This window comes from Pituophis catenifer, unplaced genomic scaffold, assembly GCF_029215685.1.
Source record: "Pituophis catenifer annectens isolate HBS135680 unplaced genomic scaffold, rPitCat1.0.hap2 SCAF_6, whole genome shotgun sequence".
NCBI classification, from domain to species: Eukaryota; Metazoa; Chordata; class Lepidosauria; order Squamata; family Colubridae; genus Pituophis; species Pituophis catenifer.
Window position 1 is genome coordinate 76,341,249 of NW_027256886.1, and position 19,362 is coordinate 76,360,610.

General features: G+C 41.0%; 1 protein-coding gene across 1 annotated transcript in view; it reads left to right on the top strand.

Annotated features, from left to right (window-relative positions):
* The window catches only part of CDH23 (cadherin related 23), a 639,510-nt gene that overhangs the window by 106,755 nt on the left and 513,393 nt on the right, over positions 1-19,362 (top strand). The window contains exons 4-5 of the mRNA XM_070946306.1: positions 15,845-15,987; positions 18,322-18,369. Coding sequence (XP_070802407.1) covers positions 15,845-15,987; positions 18,322-18,369 — 191 coding nt within the window. The remainder of the gene's footprint in view (positions 1-15,844; positions 15,988-18,321; positions 18,370-19,362) is intronic.

Sequence of the window (19,362 nt, forward strand, 5' to 3'; positions counted from 1 at the left end):
AGTACCCATTAAAGTTGTTTCTTTAAATATCAGTTATTCAAAAATGCATCAACGTGATTTGTAGAAAAGAAAAATTAGATGGCACTATCTGGATTAGTTGCTATGTTAATTGAGAAGAAATGAAGTTTTTTCACTGGTTTATCGTCAATGTCAACATCATCATAGTATTTCCTTTGATGCTGAGAGACATTCAAGACAGCTAGTATGAAACAGAAACAGTAAAATCGCATTTAACATTTACATAATACTCGACTTCTTGTGCTGGGGTGGCCTGCTACTTGTTTCCTATGCTTTGTTTCTTCAGTTTGGTATCTGGCCCTTTTTTTCCCCAAGCAGAAAAATTATAAGCAATAACGAAAGAAAAACTGCATGCGCTGTGTTTATTTGATATAGCTTTAGGACCCATGGAAGCTGCTGAAGAAAGTCTTAGGGATCTGCAGGATACCAGATTTAAAAGGAAAAAGCTGTTTTAAAGTGCAGGTGAATATGGATATAACACCTGCAGGTAACTTTTTAAATGAAGCTCATTTTTTTCCTGATTCACTTGGAGATGACAACAACCATACAATCCAAAGAAAAAGGCACAGCTGCTTCAAGCAGTTGCAGACAGTTGCATTCCAGTTGCCCCTGCCTGCTTGCCTGCCTGCTGTAATCTCTTCCCTTAGGAAAAAGAGAGCTATATGAGCCACGGTGGTGCACTGGTTAGAGTGCAGTACTGCTGCCTGCCGGCTGCCTGCAATTTGGCAGTTCAAATCTCACCAGGCTCAAGGTTGACTCAGCCTTCCATCCTTCCGAGATGGGTAAAATGAGGACCCAGATTGTTGGGGGCAATAGGCTGACTCTGTAAACCGCTTAGAGAGGGCTCTAAAGCACTGAAAAGCGGTATATAAGTCTAAGTGGTATTGCTCTAATGCACTAGTTGGACTTCACTATACATGGAGTTGAGAGACAGGGTTTAGGCACAGGTTACTTAAGGATTCTCTCCTGCATTACCTTCTCCATCTATTTGATGGAAAAGCCTACTGTGTGTCGGTAGATGCATGATTAATGGGGCAAAAGCAGACTTCCCTGCAGAGAAGGGGAAAAGAAAGTCAAGATGGCAGCCTTAAAAATGTCAAGCTGCTGGCCATGAAATCAAAGCTTCATGGACCACAAGGAAGGGGCGGGGCTTGGATCACATGGCTATGGTCACCAGCTTAACTTTTTTGATCCTCTCCCTGCAGATTGTCCCTAACAAGAGAAAGAACCATAAAGGTTTCTGCAACTAAAATCCGGATTTTCTTAGGAGTCTCCTTTGCTAATTGCTACAAGGCGTCTTAAAAAAAACAAAACAAAAAACCCGAAAGGCAAGCCTAAGCTTTATATCCTGAATCTGTCTTTTGACATAAATAAGAAATATTTATCTTGCAAATGCAAAGTTGTAAAATATATTTTAAATGAATGTTTTTAGAAACTGGTGGTTACAATTATGTTTAAGTGCTGTACTCGCTTCTTTTCAGTGCTAAAAATTATTTCTGGCAAGTGGATAATCATTGATAAATGGATAAAAAGTGATAAAATTACAGGCTTGGTGACAGCTGATGGTGACATATAGTTAGCAGTCTAATTATTCACAGGTGTTCAGTTTTTAAGTATTTAAATTGATCTCTTTTCATTATAAGCATTTTACAGAAATGTCTGGTTTTATCTTTGTATTGTTCATAGATTCCTTAGTGTGATGGACATTTGCGTGACTTAAGAGCAGAGATGGACAATCTTCTTTGCATATTATATTGTGCACATTCTTAAAAGGGCCACTTTGTTCTTTTCTGTATGAGTGTTTGAAAACAAATTCCCACAATATATATATCTTTGGAAGATTAATTCCATAATTACTTTTTGTTCACCCCTCTCTCTAATGCAGTTTAGAACTACAGTGCTATGTATTCATGTCATAAATTAAATACTTCTTATTAAACTGTGAAGCAAACAAATTTCCTTCCGGTGCTAAGATATACACTAACTAATTGTGTTTTCTCTTGTACCATATTATTTATATTAACAGAAATATACCATACCGAAAAGCAATACGTTTGCCTGATGCAAAGTATTTTGAGAGAATCTGGGTTGAGAAAAGTAAAAAATAAAGCAGGTTAGCTGCAATTAAAGTAAATGTACATGCCAAGTAGGGTCAATGTATTTTGAAATTCGTTTTATTAATAATACCTTTTAGAGAAACATAACACATTTTTTTGATAGTTTTCTATGCCATGACCAAGTACAGAAGCTCAAGGCTAATTAAAATTTAGTTAACGCTAAACTATTAAATAAAAATTGACAAATGATTATGATCTTTGATGAAATGAAATATCTGTTTAGGTGTTGTGCTTTTAGTACTATTCCCTGGAGATATTAGCATGGAAACAATTTATGTTTAAACAATTTAAAAACAGTTTGATGCTGTGGTGATGTTCTTCACAATAGTAAAATAATACTTTCAGGATATTGTTAACTTTCTCCAAAATGATCCTATTTAAGATAACAGAATCCACCCAGAATTGTCTTTGGGCAAAAACCAAGAGAGAATGGGTGCTGTGAGATAATGAATTATTAAAACAGATGATCATACATAAGCTGAACATAGGATCTTCTCTGGTTTTGCAAGAATCTTCCACTTCCTAATTAAACACTTCGAGTAAACAAGTAAAACAACAATAACACCTGAATATATTTTCTTTCTAAAGTCCATATATAAGAGCCATGTGAATAAGTATGTTATTCCCCATACTATTATAATTGTGTGTATATGCATGTGTGCGTTATATTATATTGATGAAGATAGAAGAAGATGGTTTTAAAATTGAGGAAGAAACATCCATAATGCGCACTATATTATGTGCTACTTTCATAGTCAAAAATGTAGATGATTTGCAAGCTCTCATGATGAAAGTCAAGCAATACCATGGAAAAAATGGGAGTAAGATTAAACACAAAAAAAGACCAAATCCATAACCACAGATATGGCAATCAGTTATAGAGCTGACAATGAAGATATTGAAATGGTTGATAGCTTTTCCTTTTATAGGATGGACCATTGACAGCAAAGGAAACAGCAGTCAAGAAAAACACTGACATTTGGAATACCCTCTTTCCCCGAAAATAAGACATCCCTTGATAATAAGCCCAATCGGGCTTTTGAGTGCATGTGCTAAAATAAGCCTCCCCCTGAAAATAAGCCCTCCCCGAAAATATTTCAACGCAGAGCTGTAAATCAGGTAAGACGGCAAGAGAAACCCCATCTTGCTCCACGCGCCCCAAAATAATAAGACCTCCCTGAAAATAAGGCCAAGTGTTTTTTTCGGTGTTCAAAAAAATATAAGACAGGGTCTTATTTTCGGGGAAACATGGTAGAATAGAATTCTTTATTGGCCAAGTGTGATTGGACATAGAAGGAATTTGTCTTGGTGCATACGCTCTTGGTGTACATAAAAGAAAAGATACATTCATCAAGAATCATCAGGTACAACACTTAATGATAGTCCTAGGGAAACAGTCAATATAAAGGATACCAGCAACAAAGTTACAGTCATATAGTCATAAGTGGGTTTAAGAGTGTAACTTTGAAAGCCTTGGAAAAGATAGTAGGATGTCATGATGTAAGTATGCTTACAAATGTCAGAATAGTGTAAGCTATGGTTTTTTTCCTGTGATATGCCATGAAAGTTAAAGTTAGTCTTTGAAGAAGCAGGATCCAAAGAGTATCGATGCTGTCAAACTGTGAAGATTATTGAGACTATTGTGGATAGTGAAGAAATAAATAAATGGATCATAGAACGAATCAACCTAGAATTCTTACTTGAGGCATTATCAAGGGATATTATATGAACATATAGCTCTCTGGGAAAGGTGGAATGAAAAAGAAGAGGTCTCAAATGTGCTTTTCAAAAGGCAGTTGGACCTTGTTGGTTTTTTTCCTTTGAAAACATGTCGCTTCTCATCCAAGAACCTTCTTCAGGACTGAAGAGGTTTCTTGCATGAGGTGAAATATTTTCCAGGAGAAAACCAAGAAAGTCCAATTGTCTTTTGAAAAGCACCTTTGGGACAACCATGACCCTGATGATTGAGTAGCTCTATGAAAAAGAAGAGGATGACCAGCAGCTGGATGGATGGACTCAGCAAATGATACATGCACTAGGAAAGACCTGAAGAACTAGGTTAAAGACAAATTCTGTTGGAGAAATTCTGTCTGTGAGTTGACTCTGATTTAATGGTCCATTATCTTCCTTCCTTCCTACCTTCCTTCCTTCCTTCCTTCCTTCCTTCCTTCCTTCCTTCCTTCCTTCCTTCCTTCCTTCCTTCCTTCCTTCTTCCTTCCTATGTTCAGTCTGCAGAAAAGATGAAGAGGCTCAGTGAGCTCTGTCCTTGGGTTCATAAAAAGAGTGTCATAGGGAAGATGTTCATAAACTACTTTCCATTGCCACAGAAAGTGGGACCAGAGATCTAATCATAGTTGTTGTGATCAAGCCCAAAGCAAATATAACAGCAGGTTTTAAGGATTTAATCTTACAAGGATTAAAATACATGTCAAAGAATACTTTTTAACTAAAAGAAGAAAATCTAAAGGTTAAAAAAAAGGGACCAAAAATAACAGATATATGTACCAGCTAACAAGAATTCATTTACATGTATCAGGGGAAAAATTTGTTATTGAAACAATCTATCTAAAGAGGTTATGGATTTTCTATTTATCCCTGGAGATTTTGAAGGAGTTGAGCAATTATCTCTAAATCAGGCAACTGTGGCCCTTTTATGACCTTCAACTCCCAGGATTCTTGAGCCAGTCATGCTCTAAAACAGGGCTGTCAAACTTATGGCCCATGGGCCAGATGTGTCACGCACTGGCCACGCCCACGCCCTGTTTAGCGAAGAGGGAAAAATCCCAATGCGTCAGGTGACGCTGCTGTGACGATGTGAGTTTGACTCCCCTGCAGAGGTGGGTTTCAGCAGGTTCTGACCAGTTCTGGAGAACCGGTAGTGGAAATTTTGAGTAGTTCGGAGAACCGGTAGTAAAAATTCTGACTGGCCCCACCCCCATCCATTCTCTGCCTCCCGAGTCCCAGCTGATTGGGAGGAAATGGGGATTTTGCAGAGTGGGGTGGGAATAGAGATTTTACAGTATTCTTCCCCTGCCACGCCCACCAAGCCATGCAATCCATACAAATAGGAGAGACTGTATGTAGTCAAACACCAAGAAAAAGGAAACCTCCACAATTTTGCAAATTCTGGCTGTTCCTGGGTTTTATGAATAAAATGAATAAAATCATACAGTCATACCACTGTATGAATATTCTAGAGGCTGAATTGTGAAAGGTGTCTTTGTATTAATCTGTGGAGATGCTACTCCCCCTTCCATTACTGAGTGACTTACATACCAGTTTTTATTTTTTTAAATCCATTTTTCCTGAGATTGTCTCAGGCAGGGGCAAAATCAGATTGTTATCTTCTGGGTTAATGTTGGTCTTTCCGCAAGCAATAATTTTGTTCTTTCAAATAGTGTCGTTTCTTCAGGGGTGGGGATTTTTTTAAAAAAAGAAACCTGGGGACATTTTCAAATCTAGAGAATCTGTAAAAACTGGAGATCATTAGCTGCTGAAACCAGCTAGAGTCTGTTTCATACCATATCTGGACTGTAGGTTTGGATGTTGCTATTCCACAACATCCCTTGAATGTTTGCCCTTGAATGCAAATGCATATTTGCAAACATAGGTTGAAATACTTGTGAAATAACATACAAAGTTTCCAGCTTATGTATGTGGTGGTATGCAAATTAGGCAAACAATAATTAAGAGCAATTGAACCTGCCTGAATATGGCCAAAAATAGATAACCAAAAATGATTCACACTCAGCATTAATCATTGGCTTTGGGGTGTACGTGCCATGCCAGCTGTTATATTATATTTTTCTCAGGTGTGATAGTTGTCTTTAAGATAAGTTTATAATTCTTAAATCAATTTTGGATATTTCTATTTTATTTATATGTACACGCATGCGTGTGAGAAACTTTGTAAGTATGTGTTCATATGCATATGTGTATATGAATTTCTATAGCATTTATATTGTTTACTGCTATTCCAAGTTTATATCATCCTAATTGCTAACTTTAATTTCTTTTTGTTATTATATGTGTAGCCTGAGCAAGCATTGTCAATTCAGCTTTGGATATTATGAATATCTGAATATGAATTCTCTTGTACTGGTTAATGACCACCATAAACAAGACACAACTAGACACAAGAACAGTTTTTTCCCAAACGCCATCACTCTGCTAAACAAATAATTCCCTCAACACTGTCAAACTATTCACTAAGTCTGCATTACTATTAATCTTCTCATCGTTCCCACCACCCATCTCCTTCCACTTATGACTGTATGACTGTAACCTTGTTGCTGGTATCCTTAAGATTTATATTGACTGTTTACCTATGACTATATTTAAGTGTTGTACCTTATGATTCTTGACGAATTTTATGTACTCTGAGAGCGTATGCACCAAGACAAATTCCTTGTGTGTCCAATCACACTTGGCCAATAAAGAATTCTATTCTATTCTGTTCTGTTCTGTTCTGTTCTGTTCTGTTCTGTTCTGTTCTGTTCTGTTCTCTTCTATTCTATTCTATTCTACTCTACTCTACTCTACTCTACTCTACTCTACTCTACTCTACTCTACTCTACTCTATTCAGTTAAGTAAGAAATAATTATGTAAAATCTACCAGTCTAATAAGAGGGCAGTTTTGAAGCAAGGACCTATAGAAAGGTGCCCCAATTCCAGTTTGGGTATCTCTTTCTTAGCCTAACTGACTTAAAGCCAACAGCTTGGAGGTCTTTCTTATCTCAGTGCTACTTCCTATAGCCATTTCTCCTCTTTGATATGAAGTGGCCAGCCCCTTCTGTTTCAGTCAAAGCTACTCTGCTTTGCTGTTATCCTGGCCTCATGAATGTCATGTAATTCTATGTTACTGTGTAATAAATCCATCTGATTAATCTTGTGATCATAAATCTAGTCCAAGTTCAGAACATAAATCTAAGCTCACCTAAGAAAAGCACATCCAAGGAGTAAACAAATTGAGAAGTCAGACTATAAGCCAAAGTCAAATGCCCAGGGATATTCTTAAAGCTATGAATCTGTCACATTGGGAGCAACGGGGTTATTCACGGTTAGGCATTGTTTCACCAACCTGTTTGCATTGCTCCCCAAATACCCAAAGTGTCTGACAGATGTATATAACCTAGTCAGTCTTGCTTTCCTTTAGCAACTCACTCATGAGTAGCCCTTCTTGGTTAATCTGTTTCTTAACTATAACATGCAGATGGCAAAGTTCTTCAAGACTATGGTGGTATGTGAGAATGACCTTGGGGACAGGAGGAAGACAGAAGGAATCTTAGGCAATGAACTGATTAGAAGCCGCTCAGTCTGCAGATGGGGGAAAAGCATAGGAAGCATTTCAAAAGGAACCCTCCCTAGTTTTCCAGAGACTAAAAAGAAAAGAAGGGAGAAATGGTACTTTCGCACTTGCAAGATTCTGTTTAATGAAACCTTACAATAAAGACCATGATGATGTTCCAGTTTTGTTTCTTGTTCAGCCTGTCTTGAAGGGCTAACAAACACTGGGTAGGGGAAACCACAGCATTAGGGGCAACCATCTGGTAGGAAAAGGGGTGGTTGGATCTGTTATTGAGCCAGCATAGTTGCTAAGAACCAGAATCATGTTTCTGGGATGCTTGAGACATGGCTGTGAATTCTGATATCAAAATCTCTCAGATTATTTTAATGCAAAGTAGACCCTCCAGAGGCCATGGCAATAAAATTCTTTTTCAGAAGAAAAGACACGGGTGACACGGGTGCTCTGCTTCTAAACATGCAAACTATATATGCATCTAGCAAAAGATTTTACCCTATGTTTTCTCAAAAAAAAAATGATATCATCCCAAATCAGCCGTCTCTTGTATAATTTTGCCAGCCATAGAGAAACAAATATATGTGTGTATGTGGTTTTTTAAAAGTAGGTCTTATTTTGAATAGAAAATGTGGCTTTTAAAATTTGAAATATTCAGAATATCCTGAAAAAACAATTCAAGTTCTCACGATCAGAGCCACATTGCAGGGAAATGGGTTTGGCTAAGAATATCTCTATCTGTACTGCAGTGAAGAGGGGGATGGATACAGTTGCCTGCAGTAACTGTACTGAAGAAGAAAAAAAATATTTTTTAAAATGTATACATGTGATCAAATTATGTTCTAAACTCTAAAACTTGCTGTGTTCAGTAATGCCAAATGGAAAAGGAAAAGGAAGGACTGGGCATCAAGTACAGAGAAAGTAATGATTACAGACAAAACAGAAATCTGTAGCTGGGATGCAAAATAATTTGAGTACTAATGTTTGCTAGCAGGATTTTATTTTCAACATATTTTTTCTTGGATTAAAAACAGAAGAGAAGTAAATATATAAGAAAAGACACCTGTTCAATACCCATTTCAGCCTATTATTGAAACTTACTGGAATAAAATGATGGAATAAATATAATTTACGGAAATGTCCAAAATCTCTTTTTATATATTTTATTACATTATTCTATTAAATAATGTTACTTGTGACAATGTAGCTGTATTAATACGTAGCTAATTATATTAAATATATTTATTTATTTATATCCCACCTTTATTATAAATTATAAATAACTCCAGGTAGCCTCCTATTTTCTCCTCAACAAGAATTCTGTGAGGTGCATTGGGCTGAGAGATTGTGACCAGCCCAATATCCCCTGGCTGACTTTCATGCCTAAAACGGGACTAGAACTCACATCCTCCTGATTTCTAGCTTAGTGTTTTAACCACAAGACCAAACCGATTCTCATATACCGATTGTCCAATGTGGGCAAAATGAAACAAGGATGGGGGCGGGGGCAAAATGTTGGCCACTTTTGAATGAAGCATCATATGAATGGTCCACCTGAAGAGGGACATAGTCACCATTTTGACTTTTATTTAAATTTTCCACCCACTCACCTGGTTTGATGCTCTTGAACTGAGAGGAACATGCAGAATAAGAATGCATGGAAAACTGATTAATAGTAGAATTTACAATAGAATATTGAGCAAAATGGATATCAATTAGAAAGGTCAGTTAAGGTCAGCAGGGAAAGATACCTACTTATTTTCAATCGTTTATCAATTTCTATTTGCAACTATTGATTTTAGATGTCTGTGGAGATTCTCAGTCATCCAGGTCATGGTTGTCTCAAGGGTGCTTTTTTCAAAAGGCAACTGGACTATGTGTTTTCCTTGAGGGAGATGTTTCACTTCTTATTCAAGAACTGATGAAGCTTCTTGGATGAGAAGCAAAACTTCTTCTTCTTCCTCAAGGAAAAAACTTAGTCCAGTTGTGTTTTGAAAAAAGCACCTTTGAGACATACTGATTTTAAATTTCAGATAGTTGCCTTTTGGACTGGGAATAGCTGAATTTTGATATTTCTCACCTTGAAAGACACACTGGGTCTCAAATATATAGGTAAAAGGAGAAGGAGAACTCCTTATACCTACCTCTCTTTAGTGAGGGGTGATAACTGCTTATTCTGTGGAATGCTTGGACAATGTAGCTTAAAAGGGACAGCATGGCCTATCAAAACACAAACCAATCAAGAAAATCTTTAAATCCATTTGAATAGCAATAGCAATAGCATTTAGACTTATATACCGCTTCACAGTGCTTTTACAGCTGTTGAATCCTCGCGGCCACGTCATCAAGTCAGCGGGGCTGTTGCTAGTCCACGCGGATTGGCTAAGACGCGAGCAAGGAACTAGCGGGAGATTCCTGCTCGCGTATTGGTCAACCCCGTTCCTCAGGTTCTCTTTTAAGCAGCTGTCAGTTTGCCGTTCTTTTTCTTGTTGTTGTTGTCTCCGAGTTGTTCAATAAAAGTTGGTGTTACTGCAGCCGAGCCTCTTATCATTATTAACCCCTTCAGAGAACTTAATACTGGCGACGAGGATGGGATCTTTCTGAGGCGCCGGCCACCAACTTCGTTCTCACCATTACCGTCACTACAATGGCCACCGCGCTGCCAACTTTTACTTCTTTTGATCCACTGACTGAGACGTGGGATGACTATCTGGATAGATTCGAATGTTTTCTTCAGGCTAATGATCTCTCTGACTTGCCCAGCACCAGGAAGCGAGGATATTTCCTCAGTTCGTGCGGACGAGATGTTTTCGGCACTTCGAGAGCCCTCACGGCTCCACAGCCTGTGTTTTCTGTGCCGTGGGAGGTTCTATTGACTAAATTAAAAAATCACTACTCCCCAGCTCCTTCCCGAATCGCTAGACGGCACGCGTTCCATCAACGGGCTCAAAAAGAGGGAGAGTCCGTGAACGACTATATGACCTCCCTGCGCACAGCAGCGCGTCATTGTGAATTCCCTGACTTGGATGACGCCCTGCTTGATCAACTCGTGTGTGGAATCAGGGATCTGAAACTTCAAAGGCGATTACTGGCCCGCTCTGAACTGTCTTTATCGGTGGCCATGGACGAGGCGAGGGCGTCAGAGATGTCGGACAGATCGTCCGCTGAAATTCAACGGGCCCTACCGGCGGCGGGCAAGCCTCAGACCATACATCATGAGGAGACCGAACCGGCTAGTTCGTCAGATGACGACGATGAGGTCAGCCGCCTCAAGGCAACCAAAAAGAAAAAGTGGCCACCGCCGGCAAGGAAGCCTCCGACTGGTTGTTTGGGCTGTGGCGGCGATCACAGCAGGGCCGACTGTCGTTTCAAAACGGCTGTCTGCCGCCGTTGCGGCAAACGGGGCCATCTGTCCCGCGTCTGCCGGGCGGCTCACCCGGCTGCTGAGGAAGTTGGCGAACCAGGCACAAAACGCAGAAAAACACCCGGCCGCAGGGAGGACTGTTTTGCTACTGACTCCCAACCGCTGGTCATTAACCATGCTTCCGTGACCGCTCCAGCGGGTAAAATCTACCTCACGGTCTCGGTGGAGGGCATCCCGTGTAAGATGGAGCTTGATACTGGGTCTTCAAAGACTCTGATGGCCTGGGATACGCTGAAGAGGTTGTTGCCGAAAATCAAGAAGCAGCAGTTACAGCCTTGTTCTATCAAGCTCAAAGATTACCAGGGGAAGCCCATTCCGACCGTGGGATGCGGAACCTTCCTCATTTCCTATGGCAATTTTTCTGGCCGCCTGCCTATGATCGTGGTTCGTGACAAACTACCCAGTCTACTTGGCCTCGATTGGTTTGCCGCTTTACACCTCGGCGTTTCAGGCATCCACACTACCAACTCCGATGCCTCCTCCTTGCTGTTTCACGAATTTGCTGATGTTTTTGACAGCAGCCTTGGTAAATATACCGGTCACCCCGTGTCATTCAATTTGGATCCCCAGGTGACGCCCATCAGGCTGAAACCTAGAAGGGTGCCGTTAGCACTTAGACCCAAAGTGGATAGGGAGTTAGATAAGCTTATACAGCAGGGGGTGCTCGAGCCAGTGGACCATTCCAAGTGGGAAACGCCAATTGTCATTCCCCTAAAAAAAGATGGATCTATAAGAATTTGCGCTGATTTTAAGTGTACAATTAACCGGGCGTTGCAGGCAAATCCATATCCGGTGCCCGTGGTGCAGCACCTCCTCCACTCTTTAGGCCGGGGACGCATATTTGCAAAGCTGGACTTAGCGCAAGCTTACCAGCAACTCCCGGTGGATGAAGCAACTGCATTAGCCCAAACAATAGTTACCCACCGTGGAGCATTTAAATGTAATAGATTACAGTTCGGGGTCAGTGTCGCCCCTGGAATTTTTCAGAGCCTCATGGAGCGATTGCTCCATGGTCTCCCTGGCGTAGTACCTTATTTTGATGACATCCTGGTCGCAGCCTCGGACCAGGATGATCTCATGGCCAAATTAAGGGCTGTGCTCACACGTTTCAGGCTGGCAGGGTTGAAACTTAAAAAAGACAAATGTAGGGTGGGCGTTCCCCAAGTAGAGTTTCTGGGGTTTTTGATTGATGGCCAGGGTATCCATCCCACGCCTGCCAAAGTGGAGGCCATCAAACACGCCCCTACGCCATCTTCTAAAGCCGAACTACAGGCTTTTCTGGGGCTTCTGAATTTCTATGCCATATTCTTACCACACAAGGCGTCTCTGGCAGAGCCCCTTCATCGGCTTTTAGATACAAAAATGCCGTGGCATTGGGACCGTAAGGCAGCTGCTTCATTCCGAGCTGTCAAAGACGCCCTCACTTCTGACGCTGTTCTCGTCCAGTATGACGAGAACCTGCCTCTCTCTTTGACATGCGATGCTTCCCCTTACGGGGTGGGAGCTGTTTTGAGCCATGTTTTACCAAACGGCTCTGAGGCTCCCATCGCGTATTATTCTAGGACACTGTCATCAACGGAAAGAAATTATAGTCAGATCGATAGAGAGGCATTAGCGGCCGTAGCAGGAGTCAAACGATTCCATGACTACGTATATGGCCGATCCTTCTATCTTATCACTGACCATAAACCGTTGCTAGGGTTACTGGCAGGAGACCGTCAAACACCCCACATCCTCTCACCACGCATGTCCCGATGGGCTGAATTTTTGGCGGCTTATTCATATCTGCTTTTGTACAGACCCGGCAAAGCCATCGCTCACGCAGATGCCCTAAGCCGTTGCCCACTACCGGAAACCGTCCGAGATCCTGCTGTGGCGGCCTCTGTATTCTTAATTGACGATCTAAATTTGCCGATTACCGCTGACGACATAAAAAACCTTTCGGCATCAGACCCTGTGATCTCCAGAGTCCTAGATTGGGTCCGCCGGGGGTGGCCGCGCAAGCCGCAGGCCGACTGCTTCCTGCCTTACCATCATAGACAGCTTGAGCTGTCCGCCCACAGGGGATGTTTATTGTGGGGTAACAGAGTGGTCGTACCCCCCAGCCTTAGAACCCAAGTCCTGGAGTGCCTTCATGAGGCCCATCCAGGCATCGTCCGTATGAAGGCTCTCGGCCGTAGCTATGTGTGGTGGCCGTTAATTGATAGAGAGATAGAGAATTGGGTAGCGAAGTGTCAGCATTGCCAGCTAACAAGACCGGTCGCTCCTGCGGCTCCTGTAAGGGCTTGGGAAAAACCTAAAACCCCGTGGGCCCGAGTCCATGTAGACCTCGCTGGCCCCTTCTTCGGTCAGACCTTTATCATAGCGGTAGATGCGTTTTCCAAATGGGTCGAACTTGCCCTCTTGTCCTCCTCCACCACGGAGGCCGTGGTCAGGGTACTAGAGGGTTGGTTCGCCTCTCATGGACTCCCCGACGTCCTGGTGACCGATAACGGACCACAGTTTACATCGGCATCCTTCCAGTTGTTCCTAGCCCGATTGGGCATCCGTCACGCTCAAACTGCCCCGTTTAATCCGGCCGCTAATGGATTGGCGGAGAGGGCCGTCCGATCCGCTAAAGAGGCGCTTCGCCGCTTTGGCCCATCAAATTGGCAGCATAACATCAACCGGTATCTCTTAGCTCAACATACCACCCCTTGCGCTGTCACCAAACACAGCCCTGCCGAACTACTCATGGGACGGCGCCTCCGGATCACTCTTGATCGGCTGCATCCTGACTACATAGCTGACCCTCACTACGAATCCAGCGCGCACGCCAGGGCCTTCCTGGTCGGGGATCCGGTCTATGCCCAGAGTTTTGGGTCAGATGTAAAATGGGTTCCCGGGCATGTCACTCATCTAACAGGACCCTATTCCTATAGGATCCTACTCAACGATGGACGCACGTGGAGGCGACATATAAATCAGCTCCGGTACAGGGCCGTCCGTCCGTTGGACCAAACCCCACCAGTTGCTGACGACGCACCACCCACTGAGGGGCCCGCTCCACGGCTAAATGCACCAGGTCTCATTCCAACCGAATCGTTCTCGTCGGCCGACTTACCTGAAGTTCCTGGCAGGGATTCACACTCGAGCCCATCATCGGCGAACACAGCTCAACCGCCGGCGATTTCGCTTCCCGTTGACGTGACTCCGCCTTCCACAGGTCCATCTCCACCCCAGACTCCTTCGGTACCGCTATTACGCAGGTCTGGGCGGAGCCGACGCCGTCCAGCGTATTTGAATGACTACGCATGCGCCATCCGGATGGAGAGGGGTGTTGAATCCTCGCGGCCACGTCATCAAGTCAGCGGGGCTGTTGCTAGTCCACGCGGATTGGCTAAGACGCGAGCAAGGAACTAGCGGGAGATTCCTGCTCACGTATTGGTCAACCCCGTTCCTCAGATTCTCTTTTAAGCAGCTGTCAGTTTGCCGTTCTTTTTCTTGTTGTTGTTGTCTCCGAGTTGTTCAATAAAAGTTGGTGTTACTGCAGCCGAGCCTCTTATCATTATTAACCCCTTCAGAGAACTTAATAACAGCCCTCTCTAAGCAGTTTACCTATTGCCCCCAACAATCTGGGTCCTTATTTTACCCACCTGGGAAGGATGGAAGGTTGAGTCAACCTTGAGCCTGGTGAGATTCAAACTGCCAAATTGCAGGCAGCCGGCAGTCAGCAGAAGTAGCCTGCAGTACTGCATTCTAACCACCGCGCCACTGTGGCTCATAATAGGAGATGATTTGAAGGTCTATTCTTGAGGAACAGTAATGGAAACCATTACTGGGGGAACATGTCAGTACCTTAGGATGGTGGACTTCAAGGGACACATGTCAGTTCCTTGGGGTGGTGGACTTCTACTGTCCTACAGACACATATACAATCTTTTCAAGGGAAATAAACCCCTTATAGTCTTCCATCCCAATATTTTTATAAAATATTGACTTGCAAACAGAATGATGTTTCTTAATTTTAAATAAATCTTTCTCAGCGAAGAGGGGGGTGTCAGGTTTCGATGCTATCTCAAAATAAATGAATTTCCAAACTGCCAATCTTTAAGGAAATTTTCTCTTTATTCAAGCACAGCAATCTGATCCTGACTCTTTCGCGGTCAGTACTGACCTTTGCCCACCCAATCCCTTCCTTTCTGATCCCCAATTCTCTGCTTCTCATTGGCTATCTTCCAAGTCACTTTCCTGATCCCTTCTTCATCAGATCACAGGAATGTCTCCCCCCCTCCCATCTCCAAGGAGACAGAATCTTCAAAGGGATTTAGTAGGCAAAAGTTCAGGCTTCTCCTCTCTTTATTATATGTCAGTGCTGGGACGCTGACAGGGGGATTTTTAATATATCTCACTAAGTACTTCCTGTATATGCCATTACTTCATGCAATCCCCTTGAAATAAAATGAAATGACATCTATCATTTGTTCTGAGGCCATGTTCCCTGTGAGCCTTTTGGTTGTTTACGTAATATTCTACTTATGGTGGACACCTGCTGTAAGATTTTCAGGAGAAGAGTGGGAAAAAACTTCACACAGAACAGATGTTCATGTTGGTCCTAAGTTTAGTCTCCTTAAATCTGTATGTACAAATATGCTGTGCTTCTTTTACTTGTATTGCAGGCAACTGCCTTCCCAAACCCATAATATGCAAATTTTGAAGTTACCTAGAAGCTGGATAATGTATATAAACTCCACAGTGTATATGTCATTTTCTTTTATATGTCTATTTTGCAGCTGTCAAAGTTGAATTCCTGATAAGAACAGATGCTTGTTTCGGCCAACTAACTTTTTAAAATTCTCACAGTCTACTTCAGAAAATTTTTGCTAACTACTACAATGCGTGTGACTCATTTTTATCGAGTATAGAAATGCTAGTGTTTGAACACAGTTCTTTTCATGATGCTGCCAACTAATTCATGATTTTTCTTCCTTTGATACCTTTTATAGGTTCATCAGTAACACAGCTGCTTGCCCGTGACCTAGACAATGACCCCCTTGTATTTGGAGTAGTAGGGGAGGAAGCCAGCAGATTCTTTGCAGTGGAAAGCATGTCAGGTGTCATTTGGCTCAGACAACCATTAGACAGAGAGGTAACACAGAATGATTTGCATTAAATTGTAATATGTATCAGGACTTGAGCCCTTCTTTCACACTGCATTCAGCACCCAGATGACCTTCAATGACTTTGAAAAGCTAAATAGAATTAGTATTTGGATGGGGGACCATCAGGGAAACCCCAACATTACAGACTGAGTTGAGAAGTAGAAAAAATGTTTTGCTGGAAAGCAAAAATCAAACCACTTCAAGTTTTCCAGAAGAAAATTCTCCTTTTGCTCCCTCTCTCTCTCTCTCTCTCTCTCTCTCTCATTTTAAAATCATTACAATTTTAATTATAGGCATTATATGTTAATAACAGCATCAAATATATTTGTAACCTACAAATAAAGAAAGGAGAAGAGGGGGAAAGGAGAGATCAAATATTTTGAATGAAATACTAAACTATGTATATTAAAAAATCTATACCTAGTCCTTGATTTATGACAACTGAAAACAAAATTTCAGGTGTAAGTCAGTGTGGTTGTAAGTCAAATCCCCACACGACAAGATCTGATTTCAAGTGGATCGCATGGTCATTAAACAACTTCAGCTTCCCCAATAGACATTTTTGACAGAAACTGGCAAAAAAGATTGTAAATCATGATCCCGGGATTGCAGGATGCTACAATTAGTTGCACATAAATTGTGATCATGTGACCATGGGGATGGTGCAACAGTCATAAATGCCAGTAAATATTATAAATAGCTTTTTCCAAGATCATTGTAATTTTGAACATTATTAAAGAAACAGTCATAAGTCAAGGACTACCAGTATCTCTTTTTATTTGTGTTGTGTTGTGTTCTGTTCAGGGAGATCCTTATACCAGATCAGATTGTTTTTCCAATTGATTTAGATTCTGGGTCTAGATTCTGGATCCAAACTCTGGGCTTTTAAGCTTAGAGAATGGAAACAAAGAATGGATCTTGTAAGATAAACATTATTTGGAATCTAGGTTGACTCCATTTCTATTCTCGTCTATCATTTTCATGTTCCACAATATTATCTCCTTAGATATTATTTTGTTTGTTTGCAGTTATAACAGGTGAAACAAGATCCTTTCAGCTAGACAGGGGGGAGAGAGAAAGAATGAGAGAAATCTTACGTCCATTTTCAACAAATGGACAATGTCTCCTTTAAGCTTGGCATTTGACTTTCACAAACTGATTCCATGTGTTGACTAAATCCCATATGAGAGCTTCTTCAGTTTTCATTAGTGTTCATGGGAGGAAAGCTTGTATTGTAGTAAAATGTTATTGGATTTTCCTCCAGAATAAACAAAGGAAAAAGGGAACATAGATGTCCATATCTAACTCCGTGACAAAACATGAGTAGTGACATCATAGTGTCCTTCCATATCATTGGTGGAGAGTCGGTTTCATCATACCATAATGCACATTTCATTACTTCCCTACCTTGCTGTCATATATCTCCATGGGACTGAAACTTGTGGGTTCAGTATCTAGCAGTTTACCACCTAACCCGATAATTCCAGACTTTAAAGTAATACATTATTTTCATTTCAGCTATTAGTTGGCTAGTAACCAACAAATCTGTCTCGCTTCACACATCACACAAAGTTATAATAAGTTTAATTTGATTTGGCTTAGAGTGATATGTGAACTAGATTACACTGACCTATTGAAAAAAAAAAGAAGCTAGCTATAGTAAACAGTGGTTTAGGTCAAGGAGGAAAGGCATTGTATCTGAATTGAGCCATGATAATAAGCTCCAAGCAATGGACCCAGAAATGGGGGAAGAAAAAGATAGAAGATCTACATCTGGGGATGACTGACTCATTCTTCTTATAACAATTTTATTGTTGTGCTTGAATTCAACCATTTGAAAAAAGGTCAAACTGCAGAGATGTTAGAAGATTAGATTCCTTTTATCATTTCAGCATAAGATGCCGTAAATGGGCACTTTGATTTTTTACAATTATGTTACCCAATAATATTCAAATTCTTTTGCATTGCATCTAGCTACAACATGATGAAAAAGAACTTAATGTTATTTTTTAAAAGCTGAATAACTGTTGTTCATACCGATCCTGCTTTTCACGCCTTACTCGTCTAACCTTTAGTGAAAAAGTAGGTACCTTCAGCACTTGCCTACATTAATTAATTTATTCCAATCCCTTTGATATCTAGGTAAAATTATCCTACTATTGCAATCTTGCAGTGAGATTTTCAGTTATTGCCAAGACACTGCTTCATCTTCTTCCCCGGCCACAAAAGCATGTAATTATATTCGGCTCAAATCCAAAGCCTTCTATCAACAGATTACCACTGTGGCATCTCTAATTATATCATTTTTCTTTTCATTTCAGACGAAGTCAGAATTCACAGTTGAATTTTCTGTCAGTGACAGCCAAGGGGTAAGTGTAACGTTTGTTCCATGATTTAAATGGAGACTAGGATAGAGCTGATATAGAGAGGTCACTCTATGGGGAGGAGTGGAAATCTGTCACGATCCCACCCTCTTTCTGAAGGAATCCTCCTAGGGATACAGCAGTGTGATTGTCGTAAGAGGAGCAGGTGGATATCTCAGGCGTTCACTCTTCCTGTACAGCAGTTGATGAAATGGTGTGGAAGCCCCACCATCTGTTTCCCTCTCCATTCACATTAAGAAGTTTAAACTTCAGGGAACAAAGGCAGTTCTGGCCTCTGTTTTCTCTCCTATATGTAAAGCAGAAGCATGGCAGACCATGGGACAACCTGTTGTGTTATATAGACGCTCACACTGTACTCAAGAAATATTGATGCTTAGGTCCGTTAAGTGTAAAGCTGGTGTGATTTACAGATATGGACAGCTTCAAAGCCCCTTGTGAATAAGTCTGGAAATGCTTTGAACAACATCCCTTATATTTATGGAATATAGATCTACCTTGGGGATATCCATATTTTAAATAGCCATTTTTCCGCCAGGGCAACAGGGAAATGTAATTTTTTTAAAATTAGAAAAATGTTCAGTTATGGAGAAAGTTCGGACTTTAAAGCAGTGTTTTTGGAGTCTGTTGTTTTTTGCCTGGTTTTTTGTATAAATAAGTCCATATAAGTCCACAGGTCACAGGGTGGATAAAAATGATTTAAAAAAAAAAAATCAGATTTTTTTGATTTAAATCGGATTTTTTTGATTTAAATCGGATTTTTTTGATTTTTATCAAATTTATTTTATTAAAAAACTTTTGGGGTAAAAATCTATCGTAAGATAGTTTTCTGTTTAAGATACATAAATAATTTAGTTTATTCAGCATGAAATGGAGCTTAGTTATGTAGCATGAGGCTTTATATTCTGCAACACTGGGACTATCAGTGAGTCAATAGTGGGTCAAAGGAGTAGCAGAGATGACAGTTGCTCTTTAAAAACT